The sequence below is a fragment of the Triticum urartu genome, chromosome 2 (assembly GCF_003073215.2).
Source record: "Triticum urartu cultivar G1812 chromosome 2, Tu2.1, whole genome shotgun sequence".
Taxonomy (NCBI): Eukaryota; Viridiplantae; Streptophyta; class Magnoliopsida; order Poales; family Poaceae; genus Triticum; species Triticum urartu.
The window spans coordinates 692,375,607-692,396,625 of NC_053023.1; the positions used below are offsets into that span (position 1 = coordinate 692,375,607).

General features: G+C 44.9%; 2 protein-coding genes across 2 annotated transcripts; one reads left to right on the top strand and one right to left on the bottom strand.

The window, feature by feature from the left end:
- Nucleotides 1–218: 218 nt before the first annotated feature.
- Nucleotides 219–4,261, bottom strand: LOC125539791. The gene is made up of 2 exons (XM_048703307.1): nucleotides 2,983–4,261; nucleotides 219–1,141 (listed from the first exon to the last, which is right to left on the bottom strand). The coding sequence occupies exons 1-2, from the start codon at nucleotides 4,180–4,182 to the stop codon at nucleotides 755–757; spliced, it is 1,587 nt and encodes a 528-aa protein (XP_048559264.1). The 5' UTR covers nucleotides 4,183–4,261; the 3' UTR covers nucleotides 219–754.
- Nucleotides 4,262–10,376: 6,115 nt separating this feature from the next.
- On the top strand, nucleotides 10,377–12,796 carry LOC125534157 (U-box domain-containing protein 19-like). The gene has a single exon (XM_048697444.1). The coding sequence runs from the start codon at nucleotides 10,642–10,644 to the stop codon at nucleotides 12,715–12,717; it is 2,076 nt and encodes a 691-aa protein (XP_048553401.1). The 5' UTR covers nucleotides 10,377–10,641; the 3' UTR covers nucleotides 12,718–12,796.
- The last annotated feature ends 8,223 nt before the right edge of the window (nucleotides 12,797–21,019 follow it).

The window sequence follows — 21,019 nt, forward strand, 5'->3', positions numbered from 1 at the left end:
TATATAATGAAAATAGAATATACGTCAACGTGACACTGGTCGTGCCAATAGAAGATGCCTTTGGTGCCTGTACAGGACTCCATGGAAACAGGAGAGCACTTGCTATCAGCATAGTGCCTCCCAATGTCTCCTTTCTTAAAAAAAAAAAAACCCTTGCTACCAGCATAGAATTGTCTACTGCTCCCAATGTTAACTGCAAACATGCCATAACCATTTGTTCACAAAATTCAGGAAATAATTATATGTGTCTAAAAGTCGTAATACAAACTGACGTGCATTTGGTGCACACTCCAGAGTAAAACTGACTTGGTCTCTTGCCAACCAGTCATACTGAATACTGACTATGGTTACAATCATCACTGTTTCAACTAACATACATTAAACTTAGCACATCGTCATCACAGAATCCAAAAGCTAGAGTACCAACGCATTTCAACAAAAGCTCACTTACCTGTGTGGTTGCTACCCTGAGCTCTGTGCCTGACAAACAGTATCGCCTGAATGTAGCCTGATATTCATACGAATTTTGCCTGAGAAAACATGAAGTTCTAAGACCTATTTTTGGATGGCATCGGCAGACACCCTCGACTAAACTCCTTGCTAACTCCAGCTGCCTCAACCAGGATAACAGCACGGCATGCTAGCTCAAGCCAAGCACTCAGGACACCAAGCAAACCACGCACAAGCACTTATCAGGCCAGGCAAGTTCTATCAAGGCTCCAACAAAACAGGCCCTTACTCCTGATAGACTTATTCAGCTACCGAAGAAAGCTCTCCATAACTTCCCCTTGCACATTTGCCACCAGCTCTCTGTTTCTGTCTTCTGTCTGCAGAATTCAGAATCTGCACCTGCTCTCAGTCTGTAGAATTCAGAGTCTGCACCTGCTCTCAAGATACGATCTCTCACGGTTATCAATAATTCATCTAAAGCAATGATTTTCCTCACAAGAGAGTTCTTCTCATCATCGACATCAATGCAAAGTAAGAAGGCCTCAATCTCAGCAACATTTGCGTCATCATCCTTAATCAAAGCTTCTTTGAATGATCGTAATGTTTTTATAAGAAACGATGAATCCTTTTCTGTGCTCTCAGGACCAACACTTCCAACGCTGTTTCCAATAACTTCATATTCTGAATCCTCCTGTAACAAAAAGGAAATTCAGTGTAAAAAGGAATACAAGTGTTTGTGTAGACCAATACTACCTCCGTCACGAATTACTTGTCGCAGAAATGGATAGAAATGGATGTATCTAGAACTAAAAATATGTCTAGATACATCCATTTCTACGACAAGTAATTCCGAACGGAGGGAGTATGTGATACAGATCATTGTATCTAGCTTTTACAGAAGCGATGAAAGTGAAATAAGATACTGATACACCACTACCATCTAGAACATTTTAACTCTGCTGTCATTATAATACGAAAGCAATGGAAAGATAACAGTTAAGATTTGATGGATGAAAAATGGTTAAAACTTAATTAGATTTGAGTGTCTTAACTATAGGAGTCAAAGTGACAAACCAGTATCTGGAATAGAAAAGAAATGTGAAGATTTTACAGAGTTAACGACGGTTGATATTTAATTGGCTTTAACAGCCCTAATTAGAAACCAAATAAATATATATTGGATACAAACTCCTCTATCCAATTGGAATCTATCTAACTATTATTATTATTTTTATAAAACAGTTAAGATTTAAGAAAAGAAATGAACGGTTAAGATTTGATCATTAAAAACACATCCATACTTGGGTTCAAGAGAAAAAGAAACAGAGTTGAATATGTTTTCTGTTTTGGAAACAGATAGGAAGATGTTCACTATTCTTGGACAGTCTTTTTCTAAAGAACATGGCCTATTCAAACTCTAGATTGATTAACTACTATAAGAGATAAATATGCACCTAGAAAACAAATATATGTACCGTCCCTCCGAAAACATGGAAGAGGTTAGAAAGTGACATGGGGATAATCATGTGTACTACTATCTTACAGTTGAATGCAAAGCTTGAATCATGTTGCGTACAAATATATTGGCAGATGCTCAGTTCTAACTGGCATGAAATTATGAAACACATATTCTTTAAATAATATGTAAATTTAGAACTGATGTAGAAGACAGGAAAAATGTAAAGGGAGAAAGAAAACGTAACTTACCATTGAGCATATAACTTATCCATATCCAGATACTTAAACACTACTGACAAATCTAGCTATTCATACACTACGTAGTAGTTATAGATTATGTATGTGGAACTTTATACTAATGCTATCTTTTAATCTGCAGAAACCCTCCAAATATTTAGACACTAAAAATAGGGCAGGCCGGTGCACGTAGCTCCTGCTTCGCAGGGTCAGGGGAAGGTTTCGACCACTTTGGGTCTTTTGTATGCAGCCTTTCCTTGCATTTCTGCAAGAGGCTGTTTCCAGGACTTGAACACTATTGACAAATCTAGCTTTTCATATACTAGTTAGTAGTTATATATTATGTATGTGGAGCTTTTTAATAATGTTATCATATAATCTAAACCCTCCAAATATTTAAACACCACTGACAAATCTAGCTATTCATATACTCCATCCAATACAAAATAAGTGTCGCAGTTTTGAACTGGGGCTAGTTCAAAACTGCGACACTTATTATGGATCAGAGGTAGTACTAGTTATGGATTATGTATGTGGAGATATGTATCAAAATGCTATCATATAACTGCAGAAACCCTTGACAATTTGCATCCTTGCAGCAATGTACAAGTAGTTGAGGTCGCCTACTGTTTTTTGGAAGGAACGGGAACATCACTATCAGCTCCTCTACTATGAGTTATGCAAAAGACATGTAACTTTGACAAAAAAAACTCGATGGCATATCTTCACAGCAATACATCAATCCAATCCTCTCAGGAAACTTCATAGCATACAATCTACGGACCAAACATAAAAGGGAATCCTTAGCACCATGGTCAGACACAAGAATAGGCTCACCGTGTTGTCTACCAAAGGAGGCCAGGCCAAATAGGGATGGACAGGGCAGCCAATTCGCTTTCTGTTCTTGAAATGCTGGTTCAGCTCCGCTGTTTCCAGAGAGAAAGACATGAACCACTCAGGGGATCTGTACTTATCCCTGAAATTCTTCCAGGGGCAAATAGAAAGGTACACAAAGCCATTGAAGACCGTCATAAGCTGCACAGAGAATTTATCTTCCACTGAACAGCTGGTGACCTCCATAAATCTAGCGTGCAGCAGGAACGTACTGTGCAGCGCAAATCTCTGGACGCCGTCATCACCGGTTGTGCAGATCCAAAGAAAAAGCGTGCAATCCTTCTCAATGACGATACAGAGTTTCCGATCCTTGGTCTGACCAATCTTAAATTTTGGGTAGACCACTCTCAAGGGCGGAGGCAGATCAATTCGAGAGAACTGAAAGGTATCCGTGTTGAGCACCAAAATGTACTCGGTGAGAGATACCTCGTTCAGGGACATGAATTCCCAGCAGATAAACCCATCCACCACCGTGCTGTCTGCGTGCCTGGAGCCCTCGGGCAGCGGCGTCGCAGTATCCGGTAAGATCTGCCACTCCATGGTGTCGGATGAGAGGACGGCGACGCGTACCCAAGCCCATGAGTAGTCGTGGCGGACACAGACCACACGGGACGGCCTCTGATCCTCTCCGGGGGAGAGTGTGTGGAACTCAAGGGAGCTGCCGTAGGGCATGTCGTGGTCCTCCTTGGGGCGGAGAATCAGGGCAGCTGTTTGGGGATTGTACAAAGCTTGCTGCTTGGTGCTCCGGTTTTCGATGCAAATGAAGCCGTCGTCATAGGCAATGTCGCGGAAATCGAGTCCCCACTCGGAATCGGAAGCGGCGGCGTGGTCTCGGAGGGGACTGAATCCGGCGGAGGGGCGCCGTGAGGAGGGGAAGGCTGGTACGGTGTGCATGCAGGGTGTGAGGAAGAGAGCGAGGAGCGGGGGTGCGTGGAGCTCGCGGAAGCGGCGGCGGAAGGCGCGCGACGAGCGGACGGCGCCGAGAAAGGCGCGGCAGGTGAAGGCGGCATAGCCGAGGCTGCGGAGGTCCGGGAGGCGGAGGAAGATCTCTCGGAGCTGGTCGTCGCCGAGGGAGCTTATGGTGGTTCCAGCGGGTGGTCTACGGTATTCCGGCGGCGGCGGCGGCGGGTGGTGGGAAGCCATGGCTGTCGCGCTCGAGCTGAACGAAATGGAGACCTAACCACTGGCCGCTGCTCCAACCGTACTACGCGCACCTACGTGGCCTGGCGCACACGGGCCGACGGGCGACTTGCGTTCCTTTTTCTGTCATTCTTTGGATTTTTTTTCACTTTGTTTTTTATTTCGGTAGGTTTTATTTTAATTGTTAAAACGTTAATGAATATAAAAATTCACTAAATTATATTTTTATTATTTTATTAACATGAACACTGTTCAAAAAATTGAACTTTTTTTCACAAGTTTAAAAAATGTTGGCAAATTGAAAACATGACCGGAAATTTCAAAAAATGTTCATGAATTGAAATATTTCCACGGATTAAAAATTTGCCAATTTAAAAAATCATGAAATCAAAAATGTCCACTAATTGAGAAATGTCTGTGAGTTCAAATTTTTTTATAACTCAAAAAATATTCACGAAATTGAAAATCTTAGTTAATTTTAAAAAGTTTCACTTGTTTCAAAAAATGTTCATGAATTAAAAAATGTCCTTGGATTCAAAAAAATATTTCAGAATTTCGAAAAATATTTGTGAATTTTAAAAGAAAAACACAAAACGGAAAAATGTACGTGAGTTTGACATATCTTCACTAATTAAAAAGGAAAAATAATAATGATATCTAAGAAAGGAAAAGAAAGAGAAAACAAAAACACGGTGAACAAGACCTTCTAGAATCTTCCAAAATAGGGTAGAAGGTTCTAGAACCTTCCAAAGATCAGTTAAAATGTTACCGCTGCCTTCCTAAGTGGGCTGGCCCAAAAAGCAGCGCTAGTGGGCGATGTCTCCTATGTGTGTTTTTTGCATATTCATATTCAAAAGGAGTTCGGAAGGAAATTGGTGGTTTAGAATTCAAGGCCTAGGAAGAAGAGTTGACTATTGAAAGGATTAGAAGAAAAGGTCAGCCCGCAAAGCAGCAGCATCTCGATAACGGGTGATGAAATCAACAAAGTCAAACTCAGACTAGCCACAGTGGAAGTAATATAGGTGGTAACATCACACTTATCTAGACAAAAATAAATGATATGGCATGTAATTAATGAAGAAAAAGAGACATGTGATAACATAACTAGTTACTGTAACATCACACATATCAAAAAAAGATGAGTCTACAACATAATAAATGAGGTGATGCATGACACAACACATATGTTACTACCCATTGTGAAGGTAGTAACATAGACTAGTAACATATGCATGTTACTACTCTAATTTACTCTCCACTGTGACTAGTCTTAAGAGACAGAAACGTAAGAAGAAGAAAAAGCTCTGATGGTTAGCAGTTAGTTTGGGTGTTGTATTCCGTTGTAAACGTAGCATGCAGTTGACCATTTTGATGTGGATCACAACTAAGTACACATGGTGGCAAACAAAAGTATTTTTTTGGCACAATGACACCACAATGTGCTTGCTTTAACGACCCCGAAGCTGAATTCCACTATTCTTCTACTCCAACTATATTGTCGATTCGATCAGGATATGGGTATAACTTGGTGTTCATTGGTTCTAGTTCAATAGATAAATAATGGAAAATGCACGGATATGAAATTCTACCCCATGGGTATCGATTGGATCCCCAGAACATATGATTTGTAGGCCCCAAAAAATAACAACTTAATCCCACCGCATGGGTACCCCCCCCCCCCCCGACAGCTCATGGCTACATAGTGGTGCCCCGGATTTAAAATTTTGCGGTCATAACTTTTTGACGAAAACGGTATTTTTCTGCAAAGTCTCCAAACATGCATGAAAAACAACCATCGCTTGTCATTGCATTAATAGGTTAGTCCAATAAAATGTTATAAGGTGCCAATACTATATATGTAATAATGGCATAAAAGTAGCATGCACATAGCAAAATTATAAATGTCTTTTGAGTATTAGTATGTAGAGATGAAGGTCGGGACACGACCACGCAAGGCACCTCCACCATGCCCAGCATGTCGCGCAGATCAGTTTTGAACAAGCTATGGCAAACATGGAGGGAAATGTGCGACCACATGTTGAACATTGTCCGGGTAAATCGTGCATCAATGTTGGCATCAACACTTTTTGAATTTATTAACTCAAATTTATTAACAATGATGATGAACACAATATACAAACTTTATATGAATGCCTTTGATAGTGTGCCAGGATATGCAATGATAAAGCATGGTGTATATGAAAATGAATAACGATGAATGTGACATAAATATTGTCAACTATATATGATCATGCAAAGCAAAATGATTTTAAAGCATCAAATCCCTACTCATGTAATGGCCCACCGCGCGGGGGCTAGGGGCCCCTGGTTGTGGCTCCATGTTGATTTCCCTAATGATCATATTTTATATTACTGTCCCTAAAACGATATTTTCTACAAAGTGTAAAAACACAAAAGAACAATAGCAACTGACAATTGACATTGAATTAATGGTAAATCTAAAAAAGTATAGAAAGGTACCAAACTAAGAAATAGTACTATAAGTAACATGAACATGGCAAAAAATTATAGGTACATTTAAGACTTATAAGTATGCGGCCGCGGAGGTCGGGGCTGAGACATCGTGGATGGTCTGCACAAACATGCAGGACGGTTGCACCATGCCCAACACGTCGCGAAGGTCTATCTTGGACGTTCACTAAGAGAAGGGAAATGTACAACTGCATGTTGAAGAGCGTTTGGCTGGTCTCCTGTACCGCCATCAGCATTCCTCTGAAGTATCGAAACAAAATCATTCCATTCCGTCGAATTATATCAATACCAAACATAGGAACAGAACCAGGCCCTTCTAATTAAATGGAACCATGACATTTTATTTCACTTTGTTTCGGAACTAAACACACGCTTACTGACTATATGTAATTATACTTACAAAAGTAGTATAATATGTGATATACATCTTTTTATACTAATGTATGGGCAGCTTTGCCTTATATCCAAAAGTAAAGCATGCAGCCCGGAGAATTAATAGGAGGATGAGGCAGATAATTAACAGCTTGCGTGATGTCGTGGTCAGAGCATCTACGTCCGGACTCCTCAAACGCCCTCATACATGAGGATGGATAGCTTGGTCACTGACCGGTCACAAAATCACGATTCAGTGGCACCCCTCGTATCGACCCTATACATCCGGCCTGACTAACACCGCTCATATCCAACCCATATCCGGGGCGGATATGGGGAGGTGCATCCGCCATGACTGATTTGGCCCATGTTGGTCCACCCTGACCCACATATGTTCGTCCCTATCCGCACCCCAGATGAAATTCTAGCCACTCCACTCCGTCCCAAACTCCTTTCCGACAATCTTCAGCCTTCTCTAACATGGCTGGCAATGAATCCGACTCCGAGATCTTCCGATCCGTTGACTGGGACCTCGTCCCATGCGGAGATGAGGAGATAGCCGTCCGCATGACTATCCACCATTCACGGGAGGAGTGTGTGTCGGGACGCTATTGGAGTCAATCCGATGGGAATCCATTGCGTCTGTGTGAATGACGTTTGGATCTGTCGTTGCTGGTGGCTCAAGGCGTATGACTGCGGCCTTGTCGGATGCGGCAACCCCTAGCTGGCTCCGCAACTCCGGGGTGATGGCGCAACCCCTTCGGTGGCGCCTCATTTGTGCATCATCAGCCTCCATGTCGGAGGTCAAAGCCGGCATGCCTCACGGCCCATCCACTGCGTGTGGCTTGCATGAAGTAGTTTGATGGCATGTTGATGAAGCGGTCGGATGCTATGTGTGGGATCCATATGCATGACATGAATTAGTTTACATTGCATGTGATTGTATGGATTTAAGGATTTGCTAATGAGGTGCCCAGTTGTGGACGTGGACATCTAAGAGGTGACCAAACGCGTCAATGGACATTTAGGGGGGCAGATTAGCTAGGCCCGGATGTAGATGCTCTTATGATTTTTCACGGATTACGTGTGGAGGCGTCTTTGTCCGGGTTTAGGCCAGGGGTGTGGGCCTTAAACCCGACGGAGGTTCAGGGCATGATTATGAAAGAGAAGAGTCTAAAATAAATATTGGATTCATAAATCAAGTAATAATCCAACTTTAAACTCTAAATCCCTAAAATTGGCACCGCAAACTTACTGATTCCGATCAATCATAACTTAGACCTATTCGTGACACCGGGAAAGAGTAAGCCCAGCTGGGATCACTCACTTGTCTCAGTGACTACATGGCCACATATCATCTTCACATTCTTTCCACATGCACTCTCTCTCATCTTTTTCTTTTAGGTTTTTTTTAAGCAAAAGAGGGGATCCCCTCCGATTTCATTAATGAAACCATGGCACAAGTTTAACGACTTCAGGTAGCATCAGTACCAGCTCCCTAGATATCTTTCTCTCTCAGGTGCGGATGCAAAACCATGCACACGGACATCATCCCTGGCTTGCTGGGAAGTGCATGAATGAACCCGGATACATATGAACCCACTTTGAAAAACACATTTCTAAATGCTAAAAATATCTGAAAAATGTTGCACTGATACGTCTTCATGTTCTATGTGTGTGCATAAAGTTTCGCGGAAAAATAACTTTTTTCATGGTGTGTGCAAAAAAGACAAAATATTGTGTCGTGGAACGCTATTTAGAAGCACTGAAATTTGACTTTTTTGCGGAGACAAAACAAGAAGACATTTTTTCACAAAACTTTGTTCCCTGCACATACATTTGCGACATGTATGCATGAAATTTTCTTTTGAATTTTTTGAGATTTTAAAAAATGCTTAAAATGTACTCCCTCCGATCCTTTTTAGTTCGTATATAAGATTTGACTGAAGTCAAGCCTCGTAAAGTTTGACCAATTTTATAGAAAAAAGTACCAACATTCACAATCTGAAATCAATATCAATAGATGTGTCATGACTTAAAGTTTCATATTATATAACTTTAGCATGACAGATGTTGATATTTTTTTATATAAATACGGTCAAACTCTATGAAGTTTGACTTCAAAAAATTCTAATATACAGAGTAAAAAAACCGGAAAAAGTAATTTTCAAAAAGTGGGTGCGGATGCTCTTGGGTTCAGGAGGTGCCCACTCCTGGCTTGCTGCCTCTCAATGGGCACGAACAGAGGGGGGCCCCGAACAGAGGACGCTCGGGAGCCGACACCTGGGGCGGCACCGTGTCGGCCAGGTGGGCCCAGCCGCCCTCCGGGACTCCCTCGCGATGCCGCCGCGCTCAGGTCACGGCGCCCGTCCACGTGCCCCGGGCGGCCGGCCGACAGTTCCAAACTCCCCACTCCTGCCGTACGTGCCGACATGGCCGTGATTACGATTATCCCATGCGCCCACGCCTTGCAAGAGCCAATGTCACGTGGGCCCGTAAGCCCGTTCCGGCGGCAGTCGTTTCCATCGTGTTCGGCCATGCCGGGACAGACGACGACAGCTCGCAAGCCCTAAGAATAAATTACCGGCTAATCTTTTGCGCGCGCGGTGATTCTCTCTCTCGAGAGAGCGCCAGCAGCTGGAGCTCTGCTTAAAACAGCGACGGAACGCTGTCAAACTAACAATCTGTTAGCCGTCCGTCGTGTTACTTGTGCGTGCCTCCACATGCAAAAGGCACGCGTTCTATACTTTCTACCTTTTCTTTTGGGTCTTTGTCTCAGTGTGACGGAGACTTAATAAAGTCTTAGTCGGGTGATATATTAATCCGTCGCACAATATAAAACACTCTTCTTGCAAGCTAACATAGCTTCAAAACGTCTTATATTCTTGAAAAAACATCTTATATTATGTGACGAAGGTGTAGTATATACACACAAGAATATAAAGGAAAAAGTCAAAAAGAAAATTTTTGTACAAATCTCCATGCAAGACAAAATCAATATAGCATTGACTAAGGCTAAGGAAGTCTCGGTCGACTGAAACTTAGCAAAATTATTTTCTTTTCTACTGGTAGTAGTACAAAATGTTGAACGATCAGCTTAGGGCACTCTTCTATGTGGAGCCGAGTCGATTTCCATATTGCAAATTGCAATATCTTCTGCCCCCCACCCCCCTAACAATTTTATTATCTACATACTCGATTCCCAGCTAATCGAGACAGCAAATCTTGTTATCGGAAGCACATGAAACAACGCCCGGGATTTTAAAAAGCTGCCGCCCGCGGCCCGCACAGTGCAGCACTATGCAATCATGATATTGGCGCGTCGCCTCGCCTTGCCCCGTCCGTCCGGAAGCTGCCGCCCACCGCAACCAGATTCGTACGCGCCACCATCGGCGAACCGCCGCGCGCCACCAGCCCGAGCCCTATCCATGGCCGGTCCAGCACGTGTACCGTCGTCCCTATAAATAGTTCTTCCAATTCTTGGTCTTGGCCGCCGCGAGAGAGGAAGACCCCGCTCCTCAATCCTCACAGATTTTGTGTCCGGCGCGCTGCGTTCCCTCCAAATCCAATTGCCGTCCGCAGCTGCCCGATCGCGACATGCCGCCGCACGACCGTCAGGCGCCGCCGGGCCGCCGGATGCTGGCGCTGCCCACGGTGTGCCCGTGCGAGGCCATCGCCCCCGCGACGCTGCTGGCGTCGCTCGTCGCCCTCGTGGCCGAGGTCGCGCGCCACGACGCCGCCGCGCTCCCCGTGCTCCGGCGGGGGGCCGGCGAGGCCCTGCGCGTCACCCGCGTCCTCCTCGCGTTCCTCGAGGAGGTCCGCGAGGCGGCGGGGGAGCCCCTGCCGGACGCGTCGGTGCTCGGCCTGTCCGAGCTCCACGTCGCCATGCAGAAGCTCCGGTTCCTGCTCGCGGACTGCTCCAGGCGAGGGGCGAGGCTGTGGGTGCTCATGAACGCCGACATGGTTGCGTCCGAGCTCAGGGTCATCCTCGGCTCGGTCGCCACGGCCTTGGACGTCCTGCCGGCGGACGTGGTCGGGGCTTCTGTCGAGGCTGGAGAGCTCGCTAGGCTCCTGTCTCAGCAGGCGTGGCGCGCGCCGGTGTGGCCGGACGAGGACGACGGGCGCGCGACCCGGAGCGTGCGTTCCATGCTCGCGCTGTTCAGGAGCCGCGCCACGCCGCACGCGGAGGACGCGATGATGGTGCTCGGCCGCGTCGGCATCACCAGCTGGTGCGACTGCGCCGAGGAGGCCGCTTTCCTCGAGGCCGAGCTGCTGGACCGCCTGGAGGACGGCCGCGAGAACGACAACGACCTCGTGCTCATCAGCGGCCTCATGGCGTTCCTCGTCTACTGTCGCGTCGTCTTGTTTGACACCGTTGATGCCAAGAAAGCTGACGCGGCAGCGCCCGGGTCAAGGCCGGCATCGAGCTGCGCGGCGTGGACTAGCCAGGAGGCGCTGCAATGCCCGATCAGTCTCGAGCTGATGACTGACCCGGTGACCGTGACCACCGGCCAAACTTACGACCGGACGTCCATCAAACGGTGGATCAAGAGCGGCTGCCGGACGTGCCCTGTTACCGGCGAGAAGCTCCGTAGCACCCAGTTCGTGCCGAACGTAGCCGCGCGCGGCATTGTCGAGCAGCTGCTCCTGGCCAATGGGACGCCGCTCCACGAGCAGCAGAGCAGCAAGCACCGGTGCGCGGTCGATAAGACCGTCTCGGCGTTCGGCCCGGCCGCGGCCGGCGGCGTGCGTCTCGCCGTGACCTTCCTTATTGCCAGGCTCTCCAGGGGCACGCCCGAGGAGCAGAAGAAGGCGACGCACGAGGTGCGGAAGCTGGCGAAGCGCAACGTGTACCACCGCGCGTGCCTCGTGGAGGCCGACGCCGTGCCGTGGCTCCTCCACCTCGTCTCCTCGATGGACGCGTCCGTCCAGGACAACGCCATCGCCTGCCTCCTCAACCTCTCGAAGCACGCGGCCGGGCGGAGCGCGCTCGTGGAGGCGGGCGGGCTCGGGCTCGTCGTCGACGCCGTCAACGTCGCGGCCAAGGTGGAGGCGCGGCAGAACGCGGCGGCCATCCTGTTCTACCTCTCGCCGAACAGCGAGTACTGCCAGGAGATCGGCCGCATCCCGGAGGCCATCCCGACGCTGGTGCGCCTCATGAGGGACGGCACCTACCGCGGCCGCAAGAACGCGCTGGTGAGCCTCCACGGGGTGCTCCACGGCGCGAGCAGCATCGGGAAGGCGGTGACCGCCGGCGCCGTGGGCGTGCTCGCCAGCCTCCTGCCCGGCGACCGCGAGGACCTGGCGAACGACGCCGTCGCCCTGCTCGCGAGGATCGCCGAGCAGCCGGCCGGCGCGACGGCCATCCTGGCCAGCTCGGAGCTCGTCACGAGCCTCGTCGACTTCCTCGGCGCGTCGGTGTCTCGGTCGGGGAAGGACCACTGCGTGGCGCTGCTGGCCTCGCTGTGCCTGCACGGAGGGGACAAGGTCGTCGCCCTCATGGGCAAGATGACTGCGCTGATGCCCGCGCTGTACGCGCTCATCGCCGACGGCAGCCCTCTGGCGAACAAGAAAGCGAGGTGGCTCATTAACGAGATCCACCGGGTCTACGAGCAGCGCCAGCCGACGCCGCCGGTGGCGCTGCCGGCCGGTGACCGTGTCATTCGAGTATAGCTATAGCCCACGAACTTGAGTGTGATGACTGATGAAGTGTACAGATGATTCCTGTAATTTGTCTTTCTTTTTCCGGTGATGAGTTCTCTTTCCTCTATCCTGCTCGTGTTTTTGAGGAGCAGGGATGGGCATCACATAATGTAAAATTGTACATATGAGAGTGTCTATGTAAAAAGAAAGTGTCAAACTTCCGCCCCATTTTATAAATAGTATAAGCAAACGATGACGAAAGTACCTCCCCGCCGGACGCAGTTTTTTATGTTCGTGTTCACGAATCGGAGCCGGTCCGGTCATTATGCATGCTGTTCAATTAATTAGGCTCACCGTTGTGTCAGCCATGCATTGGCCATAGCCTAGTAGATTCGTTTTTTTAGCTAGATTCTATGCATGCTTTGTGCATTTTTCCCTTTCATGCTTGTGTTTAGTGTCAGGTCAGCCTCATAATTATATCTGGCATGGATAATTAATATCGATAGTTAATTTTTTTGCGGGATAACGTCGCTAGTTACCGTGGAATTATTACATGTTAACCCATAGTTTCACTAAAAAATCACAGGCGTGAAATTTTTATGAAGGCTTTGTCAGACTTTATGAAGGATGTGCCTGAACTTTGTCATAAAAATCAGAAGGACCTTAGAAAAACCAACAAAAATGAAAAGTTTTTTGAGTTTTGGCGACGAAGTTCCAAAAATATGGTTAAAAGGTTCTCTACCTATTTTTTTAAAAATGCGAGCTATGTCAGGGTTTTTCAAAAATTCTTCTATTTTTCATGGCAAAGTTCAGATACCAGTTTAACAAAGTTTGGTTCTATTTAAAATTATTTAAAGAACATTCTTTGAGAACAATTTAAATAACATGATATTTTAATTTTATGATGTTTAAATTATTCCAACAATATAAGCTAGAGAGATAATCACGGGAATTAATTCTATAGCCGGAGGGGTAAAGTGAATCTAGTGACAACGTCACCTACTACTGGACAAAACTAGCCTGGGTCCTAGCGGGGCCCTTCTCGGCTTCCTCACACGCATCATGGATAGATTTGAGCGGTGGAGATACACGCTATGAACGGAACACGAATGTAAATGCCTTCCGTATGCAGCGCGAATCCGAGCCGGTCGTCATGCATGCTGTCCAATCAGTTAGGCCCACCGTTGTGTCAGCCATGCACCAGCCACAGGCTAGTAGATTCGTTTCTCTAGCTAGATCCTATGCATGCTCTGCGCACTTTTCCCTCTCATGCTCATGTTTAGTGGCGGCCAGCCTCATAATTATATCTGGCATGGATAATTAACGTCACTAGTTAAAAATTTTGTGGGATAACATCGCTAGTTACTGTGTGATTATTACATGTTAACCCACAGTTTCACTAAAAAATCATGAGCGTGCAATTTTTATGAAGACTTTGTCAGACTTTATAAAGGATGTGCCTGAACATTGCCATGAAAATCAGAAGGACCTTAGAAAAAACCCAAAAAAAATGAAAAGTTTTTTGAGTTTTGGCGACGAAGTTCCAAAAATATGGTTAAAAGGTTCTCTACCTATTTTTCAAAAAATGCGAGCTATGCCAGGGTTTTCCAAAAGTTCTTCTATTTTTCATGGCAAAGTTCAGATACCAGTTTAACAAAGTTTGGTTCTATTTAAAATTATTTAAAGAACATTCTTTGAGAACAATTTAAATAACAGGATATTTTAATTTTGTGATGTTTAAATTATTCCAACAATATAGGCTAGAGAGATAATCACAGGAATTAATTTTACAGCCGGAGAGGTAAAGCGAATCTAACGACAGCGTCACCTACTACTGGACAAGAGTAGCCTGAGTCCTAGCGGGACCCTTCTCGGCTTCCTCACACGCATTATGGGTAGATTTGAGCGGTGGAGATACGCGCTATGAACGGAACGTGAATGTAAATGCCTTCCGTATGCAGCGCGAATCCGAGCCATGACATCATGCATGCTGTCCAATCAGTTAGGCCCACCGTTGTGTCAGCCATGCACCAGCCACAGGCTAGTAGGTTTGTTTCTCTAGCTAGATCCTATGCATGCTCTGCGCACTTTTCCCTCCCATGCTCCTGTTTAGTGGCAGGCCAGCCTCATAATTATATCTGGCGTGGATAATTAACGTCGCAAGTTAATTTTTTTGCGGGATAACGTCGCTAGTTACTGTGGGATTATTACATGTTAACCCACAGTCTCACTAAAAAATCATGGGCGTGCCATTTTTATGAAGGCTGTCAGACTTTATAAAGGATGTGCCTGAACTTTGCCATGAAAATTAGAAGGACCTTAGAAAAAACCAACAAAAATAAAAAGTTCTTTGAGTTTCGGCGACGAAGTTCCAAAAATATAGTTAAAATGTTCTTTACCTATTTTTCAAAAATTGCGAGCTATACCAGGGTTTTCCAAAAGTTCTTCTATTTTTCATGGCAAAGTTCAGATACCAGTTTAACAAAGTTTGGTTCTATTTAAAACTATTTAAAGAACATTCTTTGAGAACAATTTGAATAACATGATATTTTAATTTTGTGATGTTTAAATTATTCCAACAATATAGGCTAGAGAGATAATCACATTAATTAATTCTACAGCTGGAGGGGTAAAGCGAATCTAGCGACAGCGTCACCTACTGCTGGACAAGACTAGCCTGTGTCCTAGCGGGGCCATTCTCAGCTTCCTCACACGCATCATGGGTAGATTTGAGCGCTAGAGATACACGCTATGAATGGAACGCGAATGTAAATGCCTTTTCCCCTACCCGTGGAGCAAATGCTCCTGGTATGAACAGTAAAATAAAAAAAAGAACAAATATTCAAAAAATTAAAAAAATTCTGAAATTATTTTGTAACATACTTTCACAAATGTTTGTTGTGTATGCAAAATTTTATGACGAAATCACATTGGTGGAAGGCGTGCCAAAAAACAAAATCAAAGCTTCAAAATGCTTTTGTAAGTATCATTTTCAAAGCATCAATTTTGTTTTTTTATCATGCCTTTCACTAATGTGATTTTGCGATGAAATTTTCTATGCACAACAAACATTTATGGAAGTATGCCACAATAAAATTTCAGAATTTTTTAAATTATGTTTGAATTCATTTGATGTTACTGTTCACACCAAGAACATTTGCTCCTGGGTATAGAAACCCCACGTCCAAACGATGAATGAAACTGCTACGTGTATGATACACATGTGCCCAAACTTCAGGACATGAAAATCCAGCGGCTCGTGATCATTTCGATCATACGCATGTCCGGTTAGATTTAGTCATCATGTATGAGTCATTTGAATTTAATCATTTTTAACACAGGCTAGATTTAATCATCATGTATGAGTCGTTTGAATTTAATCATTTTTAATACAATACAGATACAAATGCTCATACATACACACGTACAATCACCACAATGAATGCACACACGCACACCCTACCCTAATTTAATCATTTTTTAACACAGTAAAGACGCAAGCCGACATATCACTGAAAGCGCATCGCTGGAAATTTTGAAATAAATTTAGGAATAATGCGATATCACTGTCCTTCTAACCATCCAACCACAGATTGGTTCACGAATTTAATCATTTGAATCAATACATAATGGTGAAGAAACCCTACTACAAACCAAAAAAAGACATCCAAGTAAATAGTGTAAACTCCATTAACTCAAAGCATATACTCAAAAAAGCTACCTCAAAACAAGAATCACCCGATACCACCGACCAGGAACAAATAAGCGTCTCCTTGGGGAACCATCGAATGCTAATGCTTCGAACAGATCAAGATGTTGCCGAAGAGGGTCGCCACGCCCTCTTGTTCTGGGCCGTAGAGCATCGATCCTGTTTGCGGACAACAAGGACCAAGAACCGTGACCACAAGGTCACGTGCAAAATGTAGGAGCAAACAAGACCACTCCATGCTCTGGACCAGGACACTTCATGCCATGGATAGAGCCTCCCGTCTGAGATCCACGAAGACGCTCCAAGAGGGTAACAATGTAATCCGCCACCATCGTCGAGCCTGAAAGAACGAACTAGCTAGGGCTTCCACCAGGAGCACTAATAGGGGGAGGGGACCCACACAATGATGCCCCCAAGAGGGAAGCAACATCCACGAGCCTTGTCGGTGACGATGCCAGAGCACGAACTTTTGATGGGAGCCTCAACGGCGTCACACAAGGTACCAACTTCACTAGTCCAGCCAAAAGAGAGGCCCGGGCTCGAGACGTTCAGATCAAGACTAGAGAGCCGCCACCGCTGAAGCTATGACAACACCAGGACCACCCGTAACTCTGCTACTCGCCATCGACGTAGCGAAGGAGGAAGCCACCATTGTTCCATCGTTGCTTGCCGAGAAGTCATCCACACAAGTTGCAGTGCACATGTAGAAAGTGATTTGCTTGTGGGGTTTAGTTGTTACCCTTTGTGCATAAGAGAGTGCCAAATTACTAGGCTACAATGCTGGTTAGATGGTTAGGAGGGTGGTTGTATCCTTAGTCCACCAGGGATCAAACCTCAAGTTTGACACATATGTGTCTTATAAAAGCAATATATTCCATTAGTGAGAGGTGATGTCCACATCGACAGTGGGGTGTTTATGGTGTCTTAGTTAATCTTAAAATATGTCTATTCAATCTCTCGAAGGTGCTTACAAGGGTGAGTGGTGCATGTTTGTATTTTTTTTAAAGAAAAACTAGGTTGAGGCGCATGTTTTTTCTTCCAAAAAATTGACCGTGCATGTTGGGAGACTTGAATAAACGAAATTCGTTATGTTTTTAAATCTACGTCACATGAGAATGTACAAATTCATATATCAAGTATAACCAACACGCAAGATATGATTTTTGCCAAGCGACCCGCCTAGATACAACTCCCGTTTCATGATACAAAAAATACTTCAATCTGATGTAGGTATCTAATCCCGCCGCTGGGATGTGCAGCGAATTCCGGGGCCTTGACAAATTGTCGATCACTTGATGGCAACAATTGACTCTATGGAGGAGCAACCGGTTTTCATGTGCCCACATGCCGAGATGACTCTTTGAGAACAGGAGAACACCATCATTTGATTACGGTGTTGATCCCAATAAGGTCACTTCCAATGCATTGGTGCTTACATGAGGTGTCCAGAGCATTAAAACTCTTAGGCCCCTTCCAATGTTCCATCTTATACAGGTGCTAAACCAGTCATGTAGGCAAAAAATTTGATGTGGCAAGTTAATTAAGAGGAGAGAGATGAGTGTGGTGACCCCAAGAAGAAACAATGCCAAGTGTGTGATCCTAGACAAAACATTTAAATGAATAAATCCCACCAATGCATGAAAAACTTTAGTTGCTAAAGTATTAAAGGAATGAAGGTTAGCTACAAGAAGCTAAGCACCTGTGCATTGGGGAGTATAGTTGCTAAGCTATTTAATGTTCTTAGCACCTCATATAAGCACCGATGCATTGGCAGCAGCCTTAGCAACACTAGTCTCCCCAATGCATAGGTGCTTAGTTTTAGAGTAGTTAAGCTTTCGTCATTAAATTATTTAACAATTAAACTCCTTCATGCATTGGTTGGTGGTCATTTTGCATAGGGTCACACGTTTATCACCGTTTCCTCCCTGAGGTCACTATAATGTTCTCTCTCCTCTTTAATTGATTTGTCACCTTATTTTTTTGCCTATGTGGCACCCTTAGCACCTGTACATCGTGAAGCATTGGGAAGGGCCTAATTGGTTGTGTGTCATTGGCATTGTAGACTTGCTTTGTAAACCGTGCGGGGACACAAAAACTACACTTTCATTATTGCCTTATTTATGGGATTCCCTAGAGTTTCTTATTGTGGACTTCTCTAAGATTAACTTAATTGGCTGAGGAAGTTACAGTTTAGTGTGCGGATGCAACTTGAGGCAAGTCAAAATAGAAGTGGTGGTCTAAGATACATCACCTTGAGATTCGAGGCGCCAAGGGAAGTTTCACGTTCAAGTGCAAAGCGTTGAGAGGCATTTGTCATGTAAACATTTTTCCTCTCAAAATTGAATGCTCTACAGGACAACAAATGCAATTCTTTCAGATCCCTAATTTATGCTTTAGTTCTCAGTGGGAACTTGGACACTTTTGCATCACCAAGGGAATCAGACAGCTAGAAGGCATTTAGGCTTAGCTCAAAGCATAAGCATGTACTAACATAGCCTATGTGTTGGATTATTTACACAATGATAGTGGGAGGACCATCATCCATTGTGACTTGAAGCCTACTAATACACTCTTTGGACATGCATATGAATACTCTCTCCATTACAGTTTACACGACGCGCTAGAGTGATCTCTGGGACCTAGGAGATACGCTATTGGACTAAAAAGAATAGCATCGGTGTTATACCACAACGCCTAATTATTGGAGTATTTGTTTGGGAGATTTTGGCATAGCGAGGTTCTACACTGATTCTAAACTAAGAACACTCGAAGATTCAAGCTCATTTATTGCGAATGGAACTGTGGGATATCTGACTCTAAGATTCTAGGTATAGTTGTTTGGTACTCCACGACAATAATTATGGAACCGAGGGAGTATATAATTATTATTTTATTATAGAACTGAGGGAGTATAATTATTACTTTTGAAAGTGACTGGCATATAATTATTTATTGCTATCATGATTATTGATCTAGTATATTTTTAGAATATTGGAGGTGGTCATACATTAAGTTGTGGGGTTGTATTAAGTTTTGGAATGATACTTCTCGATATGTTGACCAACACATCAATTTTTCTCCGGGATGAACTCAGCATCATAAGATTTGTGGAAATGAACTTTCGTGATCATACATTATTTTTTGTTGATACCCATATGCTAGATGAATGTAATGTCATCAATCGAGTGAACAGAAAAAAATAACGGTATTTCCAATGTTTGTGGTCTTTGCTATGAGCGGCACTTCTTTTTAAATGCCAATCACCACACTAGTTCTCACTGACTCTTCATCCAAGACTCACATTATGGGATCAATCAAATCATCAACATTCTAAATAATGGCACCACCCCTCCTTGTCATCACCACCCTATTCAGACTAGTTGTGATCCATGGACAGGTCCAAATATACACATTGTTACCATCACCGGTCCCCTGAATATACCCCTAGTTGGAAATTTGAAAATCGTAGAGGATTCTTTGCCAAGTGAAAGATGATTTTTCTAGGCATGCCACTAAAAATATGAGTATTAGGGGAATGTTTTGCTTTGAGCACACTCACACATAAATAATTTGGACCTTGGATTAGCCTCCAACATTGCTTGCCAACATCGCTAAGCTGAACGAACTGAAATCATGGACCTCAATCTGCCTATCTTCTTTGAGAAACAGAACTTCCACCGAGCAAACCAGCGCATCCTTTTGTTCTTGTTCATCATTAAAGCACCAAATTTTAGCTGTGCAAACCTCTTCTGTATCTTAAAAATAGACATGGCGTCAATGAGAGTTTTCTATTCCTCCTCTCCCATACAAACACTTCCCCTTGCCCAAGCGATGTTGCTTTGTGGCACACCTTTCCTCGTAACCTCTTCTCTCAATAAGCCCCTCTTGGACCAATAAATACCATCTCACAGACTTGTGTGAAAAAACCACAACTTTCATTCCAAACTCTTCCAAGAGTATGTGAGGAACGAGCTCATCATGAATGGTGTTCGCAAAAGGAGCTATGACGCCCGTCAACGGCGGTCGATTGTCTGCCTCCACTACCCCGCCATTGATTCTTTTGGCCAAAGTGCGTCCGCCTTTCTTCCTCTAGATTGAAAGCTAAACGAAAGCGGATTATCTTCGGCTCAGAGTCCATGGCTTCTACTTCCCAAGTTGTCTCGACCTAGCAACGGCGTAAGTAGATCCGTTGGGCCTGATCAAGGAGCGGCCTGTGAACCTTTATTTCATTTGGGCCCTGCTGTAAACTGCACCGTATCACCGCTCTATGTTTATTAATGCAGCTATCTGGTTATTTGGGACGCTTCTCCCGTTTGAAAAAAAGAAAAGCACACTTCCAAGCGGCTAGGTCTTCCAATTCCGTGGCCGCCTGAGCTCGGCAGCCATGGCTTCCCACCCGGCGCCGCTGCCGGAACATCCTATACCACCCGCTCCCACCACCATAAGTGCCCTTGATGACGACCAGCTCCGAGAGATCTTCCTCCTCCTCCCGGATCTCCCCAGCCTCGCCTCCGCTGCCTTCACCTGCCGCGCATTCCTCGGCGCCGTCCGTTCGTCCCGCGCCTTCCGCCGCCGCTTCCGCGCGCTCCACCCGCCCCCGTGATACGTCCATTTTGCATCATG

Coding starts and splice junctions, on each gene's coding strand:
- LOC125534157 (XM_048697444.1), top strand. CDS start 10,642: ATGCCGCCGCACGACCGTCAGGCGCCGCCGGGCCGCCGGATGCTGGCG.
- LOC125539791 (XM_048703307.1), bottom strand. CDS start 4,182: ATGGCTTCCCACCACCCGCCGCCGCCGCCGCCGGAATACCGTAGACCA. Junction 1,142..2,982: donor CTCCTTTGGTAGACAACACG/GTGAGCCTATTC, acceptor TTTTTGTTACAG/GAGGATTCAGAATATGAAGT.